The 21,890-nt window shown below is 44.5% G+C and overlaps 2 protein-coding genes across 9 annotated transcripts in view; both read left to right on the top strand.

Annotated features, from left to right (window-relative positions):
* The window catches only part of MED1 (mediator complex subunit 1), a 43,326-nt gene extending 25,453 nt beyond the window's left edge, over positions 1-17,873 (top strand). For 3 of the 6 annotated variants that reach the window (XM_084751060.1, XM_084751061.1, XM_084751062.1), the window contains 8 exons: positions 628-717; positions 2,536-2,647; positions 3,395-3,519; positions 3,866-3,984; positions 5,903-6,104; positions 8,796-8,891; positions 9,154-9,259; positions 11,593-15,083. In XM_084751060.1, coding sequence (XP_084607186.1) covers positions 628-717; positions 2,536-2,647; positions 3,395-3,519; positions 3,866-3,984; positions 5,903-6,104; positions 8,796-8,891; positions 9,154-9,259; positions 11,593-14,842 — 4,100 coding nt within the window. In that variant the 3' untranslated portion in view covers positions 14,843-15,083. Of the gene's footprint in view, positions 1-627; positions 718-2,535; positions 2,648-3,394; positions 3,520-3,865; positions 3,985-5,902; positions 6,105-8,795; positions 8,892-9,153; positions 9,260-11,592; positions 15,084-15,818 lie in introns of those variants that run through there. The other 3 variants (XM_084751065.1, XM_084751064.1, XM_084751063.1) reach the window with 3 other exon arrangements.
* Positions 17,874-19,274: 1,401 nt separating this feature from the next.
* FBXL20 (F-box and leucine rich repeat protein 20) overlaps positions 19,275-21,890 on the top strand; it is a 64,717-nt gene continuing 62,101 nt past the window's right edge. Inside the window, exon 1 of one of the 3 annotated variants that reach the window (XM_084751109.1) lies at positions 19,275-19,638. In XM_084751109.1, coding sequence (XP_084607235.1) covers positions 19,591-19,638 — 48 coding nt within the window. In that variant the 5' untranslated portion in view covers positions 19,275-19,590. The other 2 variants (XM_084751111.1, XM_084751108.1) reach the window with 2 other exon arrangements.

Genomic DNA, 21,890 nt, shown 5'->3' with positions numbered 1-21,890 from the left:
GGCTCAAACCCAAGGCTTCCGGTGTGCTCAGCAAATGCACTATCAAATGAATTACATTTCTACCCACTTTTTGGTTTTTTGTTTGTTTGTTTGTTTTGTTTTATTTTTTGAGACAGGGTTTCTCTGTGCAGCCTTGGCTTTGTAGACCAGGCTGGCCTCAATCCACCTGCCTCTGCCTCCCAAGTGCTGTGCTACCATACCGGGCTTCCACCTTTTTTTTTTTTACAGTTGAGTCAGTGTTTCACTGTCTCCCAAGGTGGTTTTGAACTTATTATATAACACAGCCTGGAATTCCTCCTGTAATCCCAGGCTAGTGTGAGCTACCAAACTCTTTGTGTGTGTGTGTGTGTGTGTGTGTGTGTGTGTGTGTGTGTGTGTGTGTGTGTGTGTGTGTTTGGGTGTGAGTTATGGGAGAGTTATTAGGGATATAAGCACTCCCAACTGAGCTACCTCCAGCCTTTTGTTAGTTTGAGATAAAGTTTCATATAGTCAAGACTCCTTAGCTGTTTCTTGTCCTTTCCAAGTGCCAAGAGTATAGGTGAGCACCACTACAACTTGTGTGAATGTTTGCTTAAATGTGAATTTATTAATAAGGATGCATTAATTAATAAGTTTCATTTATGGTAGGTCATTTAATGAATCTGAAATACTATGCCTCTCCTTCTGACCTGCTGGATGATAAGACTGCATCTCCTATCGTTTTGCATGAAAAGAATGGTAAGTGTTTGTTGTTGTTTTTCTTCTACTTTGAGACAGCTCTCTTTCTGTAACCTAGCTGTCTGGGAACTCATTATGTAAGGCAGGCTGGCTCTCAAACCTATAGTATAGTGCTCGATCATACATGCCACTTCAGCCTTCCAAGAACGGAGGTTATAGGTGTGAGCTACCATACGCAGCTAGTTGTGTTTTTTTGTGACAGGGTGACCTCAGCCTCTTTAAGTGCTGGTGTTATAGGTATTCACCGCTACGTTCAGCTTTCTCCAATATGTTAAGAATATTTGTAAAATTTGAGTGCCCAACCACCTTCACTAATATTCATAATTTGGTATTTTTAAATGATTTTCCTTTCTTTTATATTGTGTACCAGATATAACACAAACATATATCATATTCCCATATCCATATATGTGTATGTGTGTGTTCCTCACATATATACATGTGTATGTACTTAAGCCTCTGTATGTGTGTGTGTGTGTGCGCGCGCGCGCGCGCGTGTACAATAGTAGCTTAGTAAGTGAGTTAATGATGAAATACAAATTATAGACAAAGTAACCAGATTTCCTTATTACCTGAAGGCTAATTTAAGCTATGTTGTGACAGTCTCCCAGTGATCAAATAAATAAATGAAAAAATAGCAAACAAATAAATAAATGTGGCTAAAACTATGGTAATAAATGGCACTTTGTGTTTAACTTGTTGTTTTTGGTATTTTGAGACAGGATGCCATGTAGCCCCAGCTGGGGGGTGGCAGGGGTTGGGTGGGGTGAGGAGTCAACTGGCCTCAGACCTGTTATGTAACCTATGGTGGACTTGGGACTTCTGTTCCTCTTGGTTCCTGGGTGTGGACCACCACACTTGGCTTGTATTTGGACTAATACAGCCAAGAGCAGCGGAATTAGCCCAATACTTTATTTGACCTCATATAACTTCAGTTATAGTCTCTATCCTGTAATTATAAGCCATTTAAATATATTGTGAAGTTGTGAGTGAAAGTGAATATTGATAGTGAGCTCTTTAAGCCCCCCCCCGCCCCCCAAAACCTTGGGCTACATCGGTTCAATCATTAGCAGAAAGTAATGCTGATTGCCTGTAGAACATAGCTTTTTTGGATTTGGGGGGGGTTGTTAATTGCTTTTCTTTGAGGAGGTCAGGAACTGATGCAGAGACCACGGAGGGATGCTTGCTGGCTTGCTCTTCATGGTTTACTCAACCTGCCTTTTTTTTCTTTTTTTCCATGTGCATTGATGTTTTGCCTGCATGTGTGTCTATATGAGCCTGTCGCATCTCCTAGAACTGCAGTTACAAACAGCTGTTATCTGCTATGTGGGTGCTGGGAATTGAACCCCGGCTCTCTCAAGCTTGCAGCCTTTCTAAATTTTGTGGAATTTAGAATATCTGGATTAATTGTGATTGATAGTACAGGGCTTTTCTTTTGTTTCATTTCGTTTTGTTTTAACATTGTAGTTGTTGGTGGTTGTATTATTTTGGTTCTTCTGAAAAGTAAGGTCTTGCTCCTCAGGCAGGTATCTAACTCACCCTGTAGCCCCCGTTGGTCCTGAACTTGTGATCTTCCCTCAGCCTTCTGTCTGGCCTCTTTCCCCCTTGTGTTTTGTTCTGTTTTTGAGACTAGGTCTAACCTAGTAGTTCAGAGAGGCCTCTAAATTTAGATCCATTTTCTTTCCTCATTCTTCAGAATGCTGGGTTTACAGACACAGGAACACCATTCCTGGCTATTGTTTGTTCTTTAGTGTTGTGATCTTGTCATCTGTATTAGGAGGAAGAATTTTTTTTTTCTTTTTTTTTCTCTATTTCCAGTTCCTCGATCTTTGGGCATGAACGCATCAGTAACAATCGAAGGAACCTCTGCTATGTACAAACTCCCAATTGCCCCATTAATTATGGGGTCACATCCAGCTGACAACAAGTGGTAAGTCAAAACATAATTTTAAAGTAGCAAAGTTAGCAAAGTTCATTGTTTTAGCTTCAAACTCAGTATGAAACATACTTGGCTTTTTTCTCTTACTTGGATTTGTCTATATTGTCCTTTTGCTTCTATCCACTAATTCCTCTTTTATCGTCTATTTGAATGTTACTATTTGGCATCTGCTCACAGAACACATACTTTTATAAGCTTGTTTTTAATTAATTTACTTTTTAAATTCTGCGTACATGTGTTTTGCCTGCATGTGTGCCTGTGTACCATCTTTGTGCCTGGTGCCCTTGGAGACTAGAAGAGCCCATCAGATCCCCTGGAGCTAAAGTTACAGTGGTGTAAGCTGCCATGTGTGTGCTGGGAATCAAATACTAGTCCTTTAGAATACCAGAGAGTGTTCCTAACCACCAAGCTGTGTCAGCATCTCCTATAAATCACATTCTTTGCTCTTAATAAACTTAACTGGATTTTGCTTCTGGCTTTTGGTACTGGGGATTAAACCTAGAGCTGCACATGAGAAGCAACCTCATGCTGAGCTAGAACCTAAGCCCCATTGCAGATGTTTTATTAAGTACTTCATAATTAACAAGATGATGTATATTGAAATTGTGATAAGGATAGTAGAAAAGTGAGCTTTTAATAGACTTTATGGGTCTATGTAATATATACATGCCTAAGAAAAGATGTTCATAGTTTTCAAAATAGAAAATTTAGAAAATTTCCCCCCTCCTTTTTTTTAAGGACCCCTTCTTTCTCTGCAGTCACTAGTGCCAACAGTGTTGATCTTCCTGCTTGTTTCTTCTTGAAATTTCCCCAGCCAATACCAGTGTCTAAAGCATTTGTTCAGAAACTGCAGAACTGCACAGGTAAGCTCTGTTTTTTAAAAATGTTTGCCAAACTGTCATAAAGGTAGGTGTTAGCCACTAAGATAAAACTTACTTGTAATAAACTGTAATAAAAGTAGTTGTGAGCCACTAAGATAAAACTTGTAATAAATGTGATTGAGAAACTTCAGATTATCTTAAGCAGCTTGCAGTCTTTTAGGCCTCAAAGAAGTGCAGATGAGTAGAGACACTGGACAGATGCTATTAAGTACTTTGTAAGTACTTTTAGACTATGTGGGTGGATAAATAGAAAAACCACAAAAGGAGACGCGAGCTGTCACTGTTTTGAACTCAACATGATCATTATAATCAGTCTTTGTATTTTTAGGAATCCCTTTGTTTGAGAGTCCACCGACTTATATACCCCTCTATGAACTCATCACTCAATTTGAGCTATCAAAGGATCCTGACCCACTACCCTTGAATCACAACATGCGATTTTATGCTGTAAGTAGGCCCCGTGGATCGGAACAGTGTTGGCCACTTAGAGCATTAGTGAGGTCTGATAACTTGGTTTCAGATTGTTTAATCATCCTCAGTTGGAGGAAAAAGTCACCTGAAACATACTAAAGTAAAAGGGAATGCCGGGCGTGGTGGCGCACGCCTTTAATCCCAGCACTCGGGAGGCAGAGGCAGGCGGATTACTGTGAGTTCGAGGCCAGCCTGGTCTACAAAGTGAGTCCAGGATGGCCAAGGCTACACAGAGAGACCCTGTCTCAAAAAACCAAAAAAAAGGGAATGAGCTTTTGCATTAAGATGCAACCATGTACATTTCCGTGTATACCTATTTATTTATGTTTATGTGCGCCTGTGTATAAGTATATGCACCACATGCATGCCTGGTGGCTGAAGAAGTCATCTGAACTGGAGTTGTAGGCACTTGTGAGTGGCCACGTGGGTGCTGGGAACTGAACCTGGGTCCTCTGGAAGAGAAGCAAGTGGCTGTTGACCAAGAGCATTCTCTTTTGTTCTCCTTCCTTTTTTCTCTCATGTGACCCAGGCTGGTATTGAACTTAGCAGAGCGTCATCTTAAACCAGTCCTCTTAGACTGCCATGACTATGCATGCTGAGATGTCTTCAGAGAAAGCCAGGACTGGTGGCACAGGCTTAGGGATTCCCTTGACTTAAGAGGCCAACTTGGGCTGTGTATTTAGCAAAACCTTTTCTCAAAAAAGTAAAAGTAAAAACCAACCAACCAAGCTTCAGCTGGGCTCCGCCACAGTGTACGCCTTTAATCCCAGCACTGAGGGAGGCAGAGACAGCCAGATCTCTGTGCGGCCAGCATGTTCTACAAATTGAGTCTAGGACAACCAAGTCTATACAGAGAACCGTGTCTCGGGAAAAAGAAAAAGGAAAAAAAAAAACCCACTAAAGTTTTAATCAGAATTGAAAATGCTATCTTGAGCTTTTAGAAGGTTAAAAGATGTTAAGAATTGTTTTTTTGAGGGCATGGTGCCACACACCTTTGATCCTAGCACTCAGGAAACAGAGACAGGGGATCTCTGAGTTCTAGGCTGTCCTGGTCTACGAGTGAGTCCAGGACAGCCTGGACTACACAGAGAAACCCTGTCTCAGAAAAATAAAAATTTTTAAAAAAGACTTGTTTCTTGGGCCAAGTGTGAACACCGAGACCTTATCTCAAAAGGGAAAAAAATTTTTCCTTTTAACTTACCATTTTTATGTCTGTGAGTGTTTTCCCCGCACGTGTGTTAAGTGTACTACATTTGTGCACCCACGAAGGCCAGAAGAGGGTATTAGCTTCCTCTGGAATTCAAGTTACAGACCGTGTAAACTGTCATTTGAACGGGTGCTGTGACCCAAACCTCAATTGTCAGAGCAGCAAGGGCTTTAACTGCTGAGCTGTCTCTTTAGCTCCTGCTCATTTAAGTGCAAGAATGAGAAAAGGGTCTTTTAAATCCATACGGAGAACAAATGCTGACACGCTTAAGTTATGGAAGGCCCCAATCCTCATCTGGGCTTGACTTTCATATGAATGTTTTAAGTTGATACAGCATAGAAGCCCTTCAATTCTCCCTGGATTGTTACTACATAGGATGCCTTATTTAAAATACAGTTTCTATAATTCTTAGGAACCACTGATGTAAATTTCTGAGATAATTTTGTGTTAGGTACCTCAGGAATCCACCTTAACAGTACCCTTAGAAACAGATAGCTTTTAGCTAAATGAGAAGTAGTTGGCATTCTAATATCAGTTACTGAAGGAGTTCCATGTGTCTATATCTATGTGATATAGATTTCCCTTTTCTCCCCCTTAGTATTCCTCCTGCCCCTCCAGGATAGTTTGTGACTTGGTACAGTGGGTAAGTAAATTTTATCACTTACTTACGTTCCTTTCTTTGCCTAGGCTCTTCCAGGTCAGCAGCACTGCTATTTCCTCAATAAGGATGCTCCTCTTCCAGATGGCCACAGCCTGCAGGGAACACTGGTCAGCAAGATCACCTTTCAGCACCCTGGCCGGGTTCCTCTTATCTTGAATATCATCAGACACCAAGTGGCCTACAACACCTTAATTGGAAGCTGTGTCAAGAGAACTATTTTAGAAGAAGGTACTCTCTCTCCTTGTGATAAATGTACCTGAAGGTTGCTGCTACCTTCTCCAGTGGCTCTTGAATTTGGTAGTTCATTGAAATATCCATGTAGCTTTAAAGACTACAGATGTTTGCTTTCCAAACCCACATAAAAAGAATTAGAATGTCAATGTAAACAATAGGGAATACTTGGAAAAAATTTGTTATAATGGGCATTTAAAATAAAATCCACTGTCTAGTTCTCTGTGTGTGTGTGAAAGAGAGAAACACAGAGACAGACAGACTTAGCATTTTCTATCTTTATTTTTTTAATATTTTTTTCTTTTGTTTTTATTGAGCACATTTTGTAGCCCAGGCTTGCCTTGAACTCACTATGTTCTCTCCAGGCTAGCCTTGAAATTGAGGTAATCCTCCTGCTTCAGCCTCTCATGTGTAATATTAAGGTCTATACCACCACATCCTTCCACTTGTTCTAAATAGAAACACAACTGCACAGTGGTCTCTCCTTTTCTGTTTGGCTGCACTGAGATAGATGGCTTCTTGATACTGAAGTTCACCTTGTTATCAGCGCTGGATCTAGTCCTTAAATACCAGCCTACCCCATTCTTTGGAGAGTTCAGTCATATAACTTTAAAAATCTAAAACCTGCGACCCTTTCTTTTTCTTCCTGGATTCTAAAAGAATGTTTTTTAACATAATTGGCTACTTGATGCTTTGATGCCACTTTGGTTACTGCAGTTGATCAGTTCATTTTTCGCCTTGGTCACACAGCACTCTAGTGATAGCTGTCTAGTGTTTGATTGGTGTCAGTGGAGGCTGTGGGAACAAGAAACAGGGACGCTCAATACAGAGAGCTACTGACAGGCCCTCAGGGGCCCCAGACATGCTTGAGCTGAGTATGCAGTTAAAGCTGCTCTTAAACTTCTCATCCTCCTGCCTCCAAGTCTCACGTGCTGGGATTGTGGGTATGTACTACCATTTCCATTTAAAAATGAGAATTAGAAGGAAATAAAAAACTACTATGTGTTTGGAGGGGGACGGGGTATTTGGGCCTATGCCATTAGAATATTTGACTTAAGAACTAGGTTGCTTGGTGTGGGGGTGCATGCCTTTAACAGCACTTGGGAGGCAGACGTAGGTGGAACTCTGAGCTACACAGAAAAACCCTGTCTCAAAAGAAATAAAGACAAAATAGGCTAAAGCTATATCTTGTAGGTGTAGTTCTTGCCTACCATTGGTAAGGTCATGGGTTCAATTGTCAGCCCTGTTAAAAAAAACAAAGAGAAAAAAAAATCTAAAACCTTTAATGGCGGGATTTCATGTATCTAGTATACGTGTGTGTTTGTGCGTGTGTGCTGTTAGTTTGAGAAAAGGTCTTACTGTGTATCCTTGGTTGACCCAGAACTTGCTATATAGACTAGGCTGCTCTCAGACTCACAGAGGTCTGCCTCCCAGGTGCTGAAATTAAAAGTGTGTGTCAGCATGCCCAACTAGGTTTATCATTTTAGATTGTAGCCCTTCCCTCTCTGCTTACTATATAAAATGCTACATAACTGACAGCTAAATACCTTGATAGAATATAGGTTTTAAGCTGGGCAGTTGTGGCACATGCCTTTAATCCCAGCACTTGGGAAACAGAGCACGTGGATCTTCATGAGTTCGAGGCCAGCCTGGACTACAGACCGAATTCCAGGACAGCCAGAGCTGGTAAACAGAGAAACCCTGTCTCGAAGAAAAAAAAGAAAAGAAAAGAAAGTAGGTTTTAGCCAAGCGTGGTAGCGCACGCCTTTAATCCCAGCATTTGGGAGGTGGAAGCAGGCAGATTGCTGTTAGTTTGAGGCTGGACTGGTCTACAAAGTGAATCTAGGACAACCAAGGCTACACAGAGAAACCCTGTCTCAAAAAACAAAACAAAAAAAGAACGTAGGTTTTATTCTGGCTAAGGTTTTGTGTGACTTTAATCCTAGAACTAGGAGGCAAAGACAGGTAGATATAGATCTACATATTGAGTGTGGGGTCAGCCAGGGCGTTGTGGTGAAACTGTCCCCCCCCCCCAAAAAAAAGAACCAAAAACAACCCACCAAAAAAAGTAAATTTTATAATAGTAATTCTGGGTAGCTAATTCTCAGATGGATTAAAAGTACTCTTCTTGGGCTAGGGAGATGGATCAGTGGTTAAGAGTACTGACAGCTCTTCCCGAGGTCCTGAGTTCAAGTCCTAGCAACCACATGGTGGCTCACAACCATCTATAATGTGATCTAATGTCCCCTTATACATAATAAATAAGTCTTAAAAAAAAAAAAAGAAAAGAAAAAACAAGTGCTCTTCTTGAAAGCTGGGCCTAGTGGTGAGTACCTGGACTCTCAGTACTAGAGAGGCTCCGATGGGAGGATTATGGGTTCAAGGGTAGCCTGAGCTACGCAACAAGACCATATCATAAGTTACAGAATGAAGCAAAAAGCAAAAATCTTTTCTTGGCCAATTTTGTATTCAGGTTTGACTCTCAAAGCAGTGTGTTTATTATTGTTATTGTTTAAGTTTTTTTATGTTTTATTTATTTTATATACATGAATGTTTAGCCTGCCTTTGTGTATGTGTAACTTGTGTGTGCCTGGTGGCTAACTGGCTATTTCACTGTCTATATAAAGGCAATTGTTTATTTGTTTAATGTCTTAAACATGGTCATGATCTTTTCTCTTGTTTTTCTAGATTCTCCTGGACTCCTCCAGTTTGAAGTGTGTCCTCTGTCAGAATCTCGATTCAGTGTATCTTTTCAGCACCCTGTGAACGACTCCCTTGTGTGTGGTGAGTTGTGTGACTGGAAACATCTCTCGAGTTTTTGTTTGTTTTTCAAGACAGGGTTTCTCTGTGTAGCTGTGACTGTTCTGAACTCACTTTGTAGACCAGGCTGGCCTTGAACTCACAGAGATCCGCCTGCCTCTGCCTCCTGAGTGCTGGGATTATAGCCGTGCACTACTGCACCTGGCTGTGTATCTTTTTTTTTTTTTTTTTTTAAGATGAGACCATGAGTGTTTCACAGCTGTCTCTTCTACATCTTGTCTTTCAGTGGTGATGGATGTACAGGACTCAACACATGTGAGCTGTAAACTCTACAAGGGGCTGTCAGATGCACTAATCTGTACAGATGACTTCATTGCTAAAGTTGTTCAAAGGTAGTAGTGGCCTTTTTCTCATAAGATTTGTACAAAGTGTGGATGCTTTTTATTTATTTGTTTGCTTGTTTGTTTATTTTCAAGACAGGATTTCTCTGGCTGTCCTGGAACTAACTGTAGACCAGGCTGGCCATGTGCATCTCTATACCTGGCTATATGCTTTCATTTTTAACATGAATTAAAAGTAAAATAGAAACATTGCCATTTATTTGAATTCTCTGCATTATGGTTTGGGTTAAAAAGAAAAAGATGTGAACATTAGTTGTTATTTAAATATCACTATGAAAGCAATAGGGATTAGGCTGATAATTCTAAGCCTTATTATACTTTAAGATGAGAGAGAGCTGGAAAAATGCACTTCATTTGTTTATTTTTTTTTAAGATGGGATCTCATGGGAGAGAGATGGCTCAGAGGTTAAGAGCAATGGCTGCTCTTCCAGAGGTTCCCAAGTTCAGTTCCCAGCAACCACATGGTGGCTCACAGCCATCTATAATGAGATCTGGTGTCCTCTTCTGGTGTGCAGGCACACATGCAAGCAGATCACTTGTATACATAATAAATAAATAAATCCAAATTCTATTGCTGACATAGAACTTGCTGTTTAGACCAGGTCGGCCTTGAATTCAGAGACTGGCCTGCCTCTGCCTGTGAGTGCTGATGAGAGGGTGAGCCTCACCATGCCTTGCCTAAATTATTATTTTCTTTGGCCTGTCCTCTTCATGTGTACTATGTGGGAAGTTAAAATTTGAACCAGGCAGCTTCCTGGAAACATTAACATGTAATTTTGAAATTTTTCTTTCTAATGTAGGGAGCTCACAGCCTATTTTTAAAAAGTAGATTTTATTTCTTTGAAAATTTTAAAACTTTTGATTCTTTGTGAATTTCAGTCATGTACCCCAACCCTACTCATCTCCCCATCCCTCTACACCCACCGTCTGCCCTTGTAACCTACTCCCCAAAAGTAAAACAAAAACAAAAAGAAGAGAAAAAGAAAAATAATATTAAGGGGGGGAAAAAAAAGCATGTCATTGTGTGACACTCTGGGTGTGTCATACATTATGCCCTTTTACACAAACAGCTTTACTTGAAAATGTTCATTGCCATGAGTCCTTGGTCTGGTTTGAGGCCTCTGTCTTTGGCTGCACCATCAATACTGGATCCTCACTGGTGCTCCTCTTAGATAGCCTGCTGTTGCTCTGTGTCATGGAGCTCCTGAAGCTTTGATTTCAAGGGACTGGGCCCCTTATTTAAGTTTGGAGGCATGGCTTTGTATATTCAAAGCTGGCCTTGATAATGTAACCGAGAATAACCTTTAACTTACACTCATTCTGCCTCAACTTCATGGGTGTTTTCATTAGAGACATGAGCCACTTCACCTGGTTCACTGGGTGCTAGAGACGAACCCCAGGGCGGAGTGCATGGTAGGCAAGCACTGTAACAACCGAATCACACCCTCAGCCTCAGAGTAGATGTTAATGTAGTCACATTCATTTCATTGAGCACTGCTGTTCATTTTACACATCTCTGACAGCTTTCAAGTAAAAATGTCTTTAAGATAGAACACTTAACGGTTTATAATGCCCAAAATACAATTGTTTGGCCTAGAGCAAAATTTGCTGGCATACATAGTAAAGCAAAATGTTTTCAAAAGTATGTTTATAGTTTGTTTTCTTACTAAGTTTATAGTATGCTTTCTTTTCTTTTCTCTTCTTTCTTTCTTTCTTTCTTTCTTTCTTTCTTTCTTTCTTTCTTATTTGTGTGTATGTGTGTGTTCGTTTGTTTTTTGAGATGGGGTTTCTCTGTGTAGTGCTGGCTGTCCTGGACTCACTTTGTAGACCAGGCTGGCCTCGAACTCACAGAGATCCGCCTGCCTCTGCCTCTCGAGTGCTGGGATTAAAGGCGTGTGCCACCTCACCCAGCAATATGTTTTCTTACTAAGTTCCATTATTACTACATTTCTTTCCTTGTCTCTTCCAAGTTCCTTGTTTTGGAGAAAGGGTCTGGTTGTTGTAGTCCAAACTCAAAGTTTTTGTGCCACCTGTGCCTGAGGACTTTCTTTTAGTTCAGAGTAAAATGTTTTTGGACTCTGATTTGGTTTCTGTGTGATTCATAAGCAATTAGTAATTTCCTATTGGATCACAATTCATTTTAGAATCAGTATACAGAAAGCATTGGCATTTGGTAAATTACTCTTGTCTTACAGATTACTAGCCTTATGTGATAACTGCTAACTGCAAGCTTGTGAAGCTTAGTTAAGTCACAGAAAAAAGTAGAGCCCTTTGTTCCAAGTAAATGCAGTGTTAACTTAGCTTTTTTTCCTACTTTCTTACAGATGTATGTCCATCCCTGTGACGATGAGGGCTATTCGGAGGAAGGCTGAAACCATACAGGCTGACACCCCAGCACTGTCCCTCATTGCAGAGACAGTTGAAGACATGGTGAAAAAGAACCTGCCCCCGGCTAGCAGCCCAGGGTATGGCATGAGCACAGGCAACAACCCAATGAGTGGTACCACTACACCAACCAACACCTTTCCGGGGGGTCCCATTACCACCTTGTTTAATATGAGCATGAGCATCAAAGATCGGCATGAGTCGGTGGGCCATGGGGAGGACTTCAGCAAGGTGTCTCAGAACCCAATTCTTACCAGTTTGTTGCAAATCACAGGGAACGGGGGGTCTACCATTGGCTCGAGTCCGACCCCTCCTCATCACACGCCGCCACCTGTCTCTTCGATGGCCGGCAACACCAAGAACCACCCGATGCTCATGAACCTTCTTAAAGATAACCCTGCCCAGGATTTCTCAACCCTTTATGGAAGCAGCCCTTTAGAAAGGCAGAACTCCTCTTCCGGATCACCCCGGATGGAAATATGCTCAGTAAGCAACAAGACCAAGAAGAAGAAGTCATCAAGAGTACCACCTGACAAACCCAAGCACCAAACCGAAGACGATTTTCAGAGGGAGCTCTTTTCAATGGATGTCGACTCACAGAACCCCATGTTTGATGTCAGCATGACAGCTGACGCACTGGATACACCTCATATCACTCCAGCTCCCAGCCAGTGTAGTACTCCCCCAACAACTTATCCACAAGCAGTACCTCACCCCCAACCCAGTATTCAAAGGATGGTCCGACTATCCAGCTCAGACAGCATTGGCCCAGATGTAACTGATATCCTTTCCGACATTGCAGAAGAAGCCTCCAAGCTTCCCAGCACTAGCGATGATTGCCCACCCATTGGCACCCCTGTTCGAGATTCTTCAAGTTCTGGGCATTCTCAGAGTGCCCTCTTTGACTCTGATGTCTTTCAAACTAATAATAATGAAAATCCATACACTGATCCAGCTGACCTTATTGCAGATGCTGCTGGAAGCCCCAGTAGTGATTCTCCTACCAATCATTTTTTCCCTGATGGAGTAGATTTCAATCCTGATTTATTGAACAGCCAAAGCCAAAGTGGTTTTGGAGAAGAATATTTTGATGAAAGTAGCCAAAGTGGGGATAATGACGATTTCAAAGGATTTGCATCTCAGGCATTAAATACTTTGGGGATGCCAATGCTTGGAGGTGATAATGGGGAGTCAAAATTTAAAGGCAGCAGCCAAGCTGACACAGTTGACTTCAGTATTATATCAGTAGCTGGTAAGGCTTTGGGTCCTACAGATCTTATAGAGCATCACAGTGGTAGTCAGAGCCCTTTATTGACCACTGGAGAGTTAGGGAAAGAAAAAACTCAAAAGAGGGTAAAGGAAGGCAACAGTACTGGTGCTGGCAGTGTACCAGGCCCGGGGTCAGACAGCAAACCAGGCAAGCGCAGCCGTACCCCTTCCAATGATGGGAAGAGCAAAGATAAGCCTCCAAAGCGGAAGAAGGCAGACACTGAGGGAAAGTCCCCATCTCACAGTTCTAACAGACCTTTCACCCCGCCTGCCAGTACCGGTGGGTCCAAATCTCCAGGCAGTTCAGGAAGATCCCAGACTCCCCCAGGTGTTGCCACACCGCCCATCCCCAAAATCACTATTCAGATTCCTAAAGGAACAGTAATGGTGGGCAAACCTTCCTCGCATAGTCAGTACACCAGCAGTGGTTCTGTGTCTTCCTCTGGCAGCAAAAGCCACCATAGTCATTCTTCCTCTTCCTCTTCCTCGTCTTCTGCTTCCACCTCAGGCAAGATGAAAAGCAGTAAATCGGAAGGGTCATCAAGTTCCAAGCTAAGCGGCAGTATGTATTCCAGCCAAGGGTCTTCTGGATCCAGCCAGTCCAAAAATTCATCTCAGACTGGGGGGAAGCCAGGCTCCTCTCCCATTACCAAACATGGACTGAGCAGTGGTTCTAGTAGCGCCAAGATGAAGCCTCAAGGCAAGCCATCATCACTTCTGAACCCTTCCATAAGTAAACCAAACATATCCCCTTCTCATTCAAGGCCTCCTGGAGGCTCAGATAAGCTTGCGTCCCCAATGAAGCCTGTTCCTGGCACCCCCCCATCCTCCAAAGCTAAGTCCCCTATCAGTTCAGGTTCTGGTGGTTCCCATATGGCAGGAACTAGCTCAAGCTCTGGTATGAAGTCATCTTCAGGGTCAGGATCCTCAGGCTCATTGTCTCAGAAAACTCCCCCAGCATCTAATTCTTGTACACCATCTTCTTCCTCATTTTCCTCAAGTGGTTCTTCCATGTCATCTTCTCAGAATCAGCATGGGAGTTCCAAAGGAAAATCTCCCAGTAGGAATAAGAAGCCTTCCTTGACAGCGGTCATAGATAAGCTAAAGCATGGGGTTGTTACCAGTGGGCCTGGAGGTGAGGATGCAGTAGACAGTCAGATGGGGGTGAGCACAAACTCCTCCAGCCATCCCATGTCCTCCAAACATAACCTGTCAGGGGGGGAATTCCAGAGCAAGCGTGAGAAAAGCGATAAAGACAAATCCAAGGTCTCCACTGCGGGAGGATCAGTGGATTCCTCTAAGAAGACCTCAGAGTCAAAAAGTGTGGGGAGCACGGGTGTGGCCAAAATTATCATCAGCAAGCATGACGGGGGCTCCCCTAGCATCAAAGCCAAAGTGACCCTGCAGAAGCCTGGGGAAAACAGCTCAGAAGGCCTCAGGCCGCAGATCGCCTCCTCAAAAAGTTATGGGTCTCCACTGATAAGTGGCTCCACTCCAAAGCATGAACGGGGTTCTCCCAGCCACAGTAAGTCACCAGCATATACACCCCAGAATGTGGACAGTGAAAGTGAGTCAGGGTCCTCCATAGCAGAGAAATCCTACCAGAACAGTCCTAGCTCAGATGATGGCGTCCGACCACTTCCGGAATACAGCACAGAGAAGCATAAGAAGCACAAAAAAGAAAAGAAGAAAGTCAAGGACAAAGACAGAGACCGGGACAGAGACAAAGACAGAGACAAGAAAAAATCTCACAGCATCAAGCCAGAGAATTGGTCTAAATCACCCATTTCGTCAGACCAGACAATGTCTATGACAAATAACCCGATCTTACCTGGAGACAGGCCTTCCAGGCTCAGCCCTGACTTTATGATTGGGGAGGAAGATGATGATCTTATGGATGTGGCCCTGATTGGCAATTAACCTTATTTTCTAAACAGACATGTCCACAGAAGAAACTAATGATACATTTACATGTAAACCAACAAAAGGGGTGAGTCAGACAGGCCTGACCTGTGCTTAAGAACCCAACAGGCATGGCCTCTACACCAAGCTGGGTACATCTATAAAAGTATATCTAGACCCTGCTACAGGGACCATGGGCTTGGTGGTTCACCAACAAGTCATATTTCTTTGCCAGAAAGCTTAAGAAAGGGAGGGGGTGGTGGGAGAGGGTATAGAGAGGGAAGGGTGGGAAAATTGTTGTGGGAAATATTCATATATATTTTTCTCCCTTTTTCCATTTTCAGGACATGCTTTAAACTCATTTTAGTGCATGTATTTGAAGGGCTGGGCAGAAATGAAAAAAGCAATACATTCCTTGATGCGCTCGAAGGTTGTTCACCTTTGCTAGTTGTCCATTTGAAGCATGGGCAAGGGAAGGACTTTGGCAGTTTTGGACACTTAAAGCAATGTTTGATGTCTGTTTCATAGGAGTGATTGGGGGAGGGAAAATTATTTTAGCTATTTATTTGTAATATTTTAATCCTTAATGTTTGTTTTTATGCAATGTTTGTTCCTGAATCTATGAAGGTTATGTTCAGAAGGATAGGAGGCAGGAAGGGCAAGGTTTGTGTGGCGGTGGGAAGCCTGCAGCTCTTGCTGATGCTGTAGCATCAAGCCCACAGGCGCTGAGCAGAGCTTTGGAGTTAAATAGAAAAACCAAAACTATTATCTTTGGAGGTTTTTCACAGGGTTCAGACATGATAGGACTATTAGGAGTGACCTCCCTATGCAGTTAAAAGACGTATCTTTTTTCATTAAAAAAGGAAGGGTGGCTTTGGGGTGTATATATATGTTTCAGAATCTATACCCTATGGTACAAAAACCATTACAGAATTAGTAGTTCTCCTAGCTCCACAGTGTGCCAAAAGTCTACATCCCAGCATTTTGTTTACAGGAGAGCTGATGCCATTCCTAAGAGCTGGACTCTTTGTTTCTCTTCATCACAAGGAGGAGGAGTTCAGACTTAAATCACTCCACTGTGTGTCCCCAAGATAAACAGTTTAAAAAGAAAAAGCAGCCATAGTTCACTTAAAACAATTTCAAGCTCACTTGAGGTAATTAGGGGCCTGGACTGCTAAGTGAGCATGAAGATGAGCCTTGCTACCATGTAGCACACAATTGGACCTTTTTGGAGAAACAGGTCTGAGTCTGGATTCGGAGGGACATCAAAAGGAGCCCTTCTCATAAATATAGAAGTCCAGGAGACCATTTTGAGTGCAACAGAAGTTCTCAGTATTTGGAGGGTCCTCTCAAAAATCCGCGGCCTTACTTTGATTTTTGCCACCTGCACTGTGCCATTCCTGACGCTTCCGTTTAGGATCTGTATCAGCGGGATGGGGCATAATCCCCAGCACAACTCTTCTGGATTACAAAAAGAAAAAGAAAAAGAAAAAAAGCCAGGTGATTCATGTTTGTATGTGTTACAAGTGGATGACTTCATCAGATATGGACAATTTCTATATCCAACACTGCACGTTGGAGTTAGCATAGACTTGGAAAATCTACTGTGGCTTTCTTTCCTGACTGTTTCTCATTTCCTTTGGCGTTCTCCCTTCTCTGGTCATTGGTTCTCAACAACTCTGCTATTTCCATGTCCCAAGGCAATAAATAGGAAACAAAACATTGCAAAGTATCTGTTACCCTATCAGAGCCCAGTGTCTTGGGTGACACCATCGAGGACACAGGCAGGGTGACAGTGGAGTGCTTTCTCTTGTGGTGCTGACACAGTAGCCGTGCGTTGTCTCAGATATACAGCCAGGTTGGCTTTCTCAGAAGTTTGCCACCTGGTTCTGAATCCAATCCTCTTAGTTTCTGCAGGAAAATTAAAGTTATATGGTGTTTCAGTTTGTTCTGGGTGGGGACGATCTCATGGGGAAATGTACTGCATAGTATAAGGGGCTCAGTCCCCCCAAGCAGAGCCAACAAATACCAAAATGAGTAAACTGGGAAGCTTTTTCTCTCTTTCTGTCTTCATCCCAGATCAAAGAATCCCGAGTTAGGATCTGGATGAAGGATAAGCCCCTGAATTGTCGATGGGCACACCCCACACAATGACCCAGCATCTGAACTTGCTTAACAGGGAGCCGGGGCTAAACTGCTTCACCCTGCCTGGGAACCCGGGGAGCACTGCATTTCTCCACAGGGTGGAGGAGAAGAGGCAGCATAAACCACGCCTGGGACACCTCCCTCCCTCCAGGTGTACTCACTCTCCTGTTTGAAAAGACTGCAAGGACATGAAGTCAACGACTACCCATTGCTGCTGCTGGAGCTGATGTATTTTTAGTTTGACCTGATTCTTCTGTCTTTTGGCTTCATGTTAAGGGTCTCTGGACAAAATCTGCTCTGATGTACAAGAATATTTCAGAATCTCATTCAGTGTATCTTAAAACAAGTGTTTGCAAGGTGAGGAAGGGGACCTGATGTAATTGCCAAAGCCAGCTTGAGGTTGGTAACTTTTGAATTAGATTTTCCTTTTGTCAGGCCAAGATCTGAAAATCTAGAACAGCGATTTCATGAATTTTCAGAAGAAGCCAGTGAGTCACATAGTATCCACATTGATCACAGCAGATATCAGTATAGACAACATTTACAATCCCTGGTAATCTTATATTCTGTTTTATATTCATTTTTAGCCCTGCCCCTCAATTATGTGTCTTGAAGTTAACTTTTGGAGGGGCAGGAAGAGACTAGGTTGGGAAACATGCTCACCTGTAGAGCTGAGAAATTAAAGTTTGAGTTTAAAATGTACATCAGGAGCAGTGGGAAGGGTCTTTTCTTAAAAGTATTTTTAATTTGATTTTCTGTATGTATGACTGTTCTGTAAATATTTTGGGGTTTTTTTTCTTTTCATTTTTTGAAAGTGGACAAAAATCTGTGGGATTTCCCCCCTAAAACAATACAAAATAAAACTTTCTTTACACACAAATAAACTTCTTTGATAAAAAAGTAATACGCTTCTGTGTAGGTTTTTGTTGTCATTTTGGTTTAAGACAGGATCTCACTATGCAGCCCTGGTTGTCCTGGAACTCAGTGTATAGACCTGGCTGTCCTGATTTTTGAGACTAGGTCTTGAACTCTGTCTTCCTACCTTCCCTTCTCAAGTGCTGGGGTTATGGGCTTTGGTTTGTGGTTTGTATCTTTGAGACAGTATCTCTAGCCCGGGATGATCCTGAACTCAAGTAATCCATACTGCACCAGCCTCCCAAGTTTTAGGATTACAGGATGAATCAACACCATAAAACCTTTGGATGTTTTCATTTGTTAAGCTTCTCAAAAAGCCAAGTTAATTAGAAACAGTAGTTTCCCTGGGCACTATTCTAAATGGGTCCACAGGAATGCACAGTTGGTAGGCACATGCCAGTGGGTTTTGCTTTTGCCTTTCCATATTTGATTTGTCCCTGTGTGCCAGATTTCTCACTCTTTCCTGGATTTTTGCAGTTGTTACAAATTCAGTAATTCTTGCTGGGAGAAAACAGCTTTTGTATGCCACTAAACTTGGCTGTTTTCTAAGTGGTTGAGGTAAATGCTTAAGAGCATGTGGGACTCAAAGAGGATGTAACACATGGGCCTAGGTTTTTGTGTGTCCAAGAACTGACTTCTAAGCTAGTGTGTTTAGGGCTGCCTCTAAGGGAAAAAAGTTTGGCCAGCTGTAATACAAATGTCTTTAATGCTAGAACTGGGGAGGCAGAGGCAAGGGTATCTCTTGAGTTCGAGGCCAGCCAGAGTTTCAGGACAGCTGGGACTATGTAAACCCTGTCACAAAATGGGGCCGGGAGGGGGGGGGGCGGGAAAGAAAGTGTATTGAAAGTACTTTTAAGGGCAATACACAAGGTTTGCAGCACTTTGCTCTTAAATGTTCATCTTGGTCAGATTCTGATGGAAACTGATTATAAAGGATGTGAGGATAAACTCATACAAATTCATAACTGCGTTGAATATACAATCAGAAGCAGTACTGCGGCGTAATCAAGGATGGCTGGGATTTATGACAGTTTTTACTATTGCAGGCTTAGTATATTATGTGATTATTATGTGATTTATTCTTTGAAGGAGCAGTTTCACTCTCGTCTTAATAGATTATAGATTTAGTAGTCTTGGGTGCTGGGGTTAAGATGAAACAGACTAGCTTCTATACTAGGAACCTAGTCCAATAAAAGTCAAGAGTTTCCTATGGGCAAACGCCCCCGCCTACTCGCTCTTACATGCTTGTTTCTCCCGCCGAAATGGCGTCAGGCTGAGGCTCTCACCAACCAGCGCCCTGATTGGAGGGTGGGCAGCCACTACAGTCCATTGGGCGCCACCGGCCAGAGGGGCGGGGAAGCCAGTGGCCCCTGTGCCTAGCCAGCCCCCAGCCCCACCGACGCGGGCCCCTCCCCCGGCCCAAGGAATGGGTGCCAGGCTGGGGCACTACACTCCTGACCCCGAGGTGTAGCCTCGCTGCCAGCTCCTGGGCAGAGCTGGGCGCTAGGTCCGCCTCTTGGCGCAACCAGCTCCTGCCTTCTGGAGCCAGGCATTGAGAGCCGGCCGCCCCGCAGCGGCCCCCTAGGCCTCCCCGCAGCACCCCGTAATGCAATTCACCGGGGCGGGGGAGGCGGCGGCAGCACCTACGGCAGCGGCGGCGGCAGCAGCACTGCCCCAACCTAGAGACGTCTAGAAAGACGAGGAAAATGGCTCCGAGCAGGGACCGCCTGCTGCACTTTGGGTTCAAGGCGACAGTGAGTGATAGAGCATGGGAGCTGGGTGGTCAGGAAGATTTGGGTGCCAGCTCAGGCCGCCGGGGAAGTGACTTAGATTAGGGCTGGGGACACTCGGCTGGAAGCTCAGGTTCCGCGTGGGGCGGTGCGTGCCAGTAAATCCTCGCAGAGGCGGAGGGGGTCCGGTGATGTTCAGTCCCTGCTTTGCTCTTCTCGTCGGTCCGCGAGCACGCGCGCACTCGCACCCGCCCCACAGCTGATCACCCTCCCTCCTCACCCTCCCCCCCCCCCCAGTCATGCACGCACACTTGGGCACTTCCCTGCCTCTCCTTGTTCTGGTGGGCTCGCGCCCGGCCACCCCACGTTCCTGCGGCTCGCGGGCTCACCGTCCGGGGATGCGCCCGGTGGGGGGAGGGGTGGGCTCGCGCCGCCGCCGCCGCCGCCGCCGCCGCCGCGGAGCGCTCCTCCCCTCCCCCGGCGTTCCGTGGCCCGGGCGGCTCTGCCCAATGAGGAGCGGCGTTGCTGGCAGGTGGGGAGTGTTTTTGTTTTGGGTTGAAGTTGAGCCTTTGGAGAGGACCGAGCTAGAGACTGGCAGTCGTCGCGGCAGCGGACGCTGCGGGCGGTGGTGGAGCCCCCACCCCCACCCCCCGCCCCGCGGGACTCGAGCGGTCTCTCCTCCGCGTCGGACGGGCGGGCCTCGCGTTGCCTCCGCCGCCGCCGCCGCCTCCCGCTCCCGGAACTCCCGGGCCTGTCTTTGCACTCCGCACGCCGCAGCGCCCTGCCCGGGCCGCACCCGCTGGCCCCATGAGGAGGGACGTGAACGGAGTGACCAAGAGCAGGTTTGAGGTGTGAGCTCGGAGGGGTCTCGGGCGGCGAGGAAGGCCAGCTCTCGCACCCCCAAACAGTCGCCCTACGGGAGCCGCTTCCCTTGTGCGGCCCGCCACCCGCCCCCGGTGTCCTTCCCTGCTGGCGACCCGAAAGCCCCGCGCACCGGCTCGCCTCGCCTTCCGGGAGGTTCGCCTGCTGCCTCTTCCACCCGCGGGCCCCGGTCGGGATTAGCCCTGGCGCCCTAAATCCCTCCTCCCCCCTCATAACACCCAGCCCTTGGCTAGCCTCCTTCCACCACGCAGTGAAAGCACCCGGTCCCCGACTGGCCAGCGCCTGCTGCCTTCGTAACTGGTTTATCACCTCCCCGAGCGGGAATCGTGAGTCCTCGATGGAAGTAGGAAGTTGGGGGCGGTAAACTGGGATGATCAGAAGCGACTGTGGGGTTTTTGGTGCTGTTTGGATAGTCTTCCAATACTTCCTCTTCCCCGTTTAGTCTATACTTTTGTGGTTCGTTGTTATTGGTAACTTAGATATCTGTTAAAGAGAATGCGAGGAAGGGTCTAAGAGCCGTCGGGGAACCCCGTTCCTGGTTTTGGCTTAAGTTTGTCCCGTGGAAAGGAAGGTTTGTAGTCTTGGAATTGAGCCGTAGACCGTCAGAAATCTCTTTAAAGAGAATTCACACGCTGAGAAAGGGATTCCTATGGGAAGTATTTTAACTTACTGGTGAAATACAATAGTATAGTAATGTGCAAGAAGAAGACTGAGAGACAAAGAAACTTATACAACAAGGGGAAATGTTACCTGGCCTTTCCTGGCAGTGACTCACGCTGGGGTTACTCCAGGCTCAGCGTGCATTTGGTACTTTTCTCACTGTCTCTCCTTCCCTCTCTCGTATTTTTTTTTAAACACCCAGTGTTTTCCTTCAGCTCCCTTTAAAAGATGAAGATAAGACAAAAGTTTGTGGGCTTGGGGGTGAAAGTATTACGTAGGGGTGAAACCTCTGTTTAGTCTTTTGTGTTTTTTTTAAGCATATGAAGAAAAAGTTGAGTTACAAAGAAAGATTAAGGTATGGCAGCTGTGACGGAAATTTCAATTCAGACTTACAGGACTAAGTTGCAGTGAGGACAGGAGAAAATCAGTCACTGGTTACAGTAGAGTTTTCCTGTGTAGCTTAGTGATGGGGGCAATACAGGGGAGGGAAGACGCATAATAAAAAATTACCTGTATACGGGGCTGGAGAGATGGCTCAGCGGTTAAGAGCACTGACTGCTCTTTCAGAGGTCCTGAGTTCAATTTCCAGCAACCACATGGTGGCTCACAACCTTCTATAATGTGATCTGATGCCCTCCTCTGGCCTGCAGATGTACCTGCAGTCAGAGCACTGTATTTGTAATAAATGAATGTTTTAAAATTACCGGATAGGACGATGTATTGCCCTAAAGTAG

This window comes from Acomys minous (genome assembly GCF_964271855.1).
Source record: "Acomys minous genome assembly, chromosome: 12".
Taxonomy (NCBI): Eukaryota; Metazoa; Chordata; class Mammalia; order Rodentia; family Muridae; genus Acomys; species Acomys minous.
This window is presented reverse-complemented; position numbering and strand designations above follow the sequence as displayed.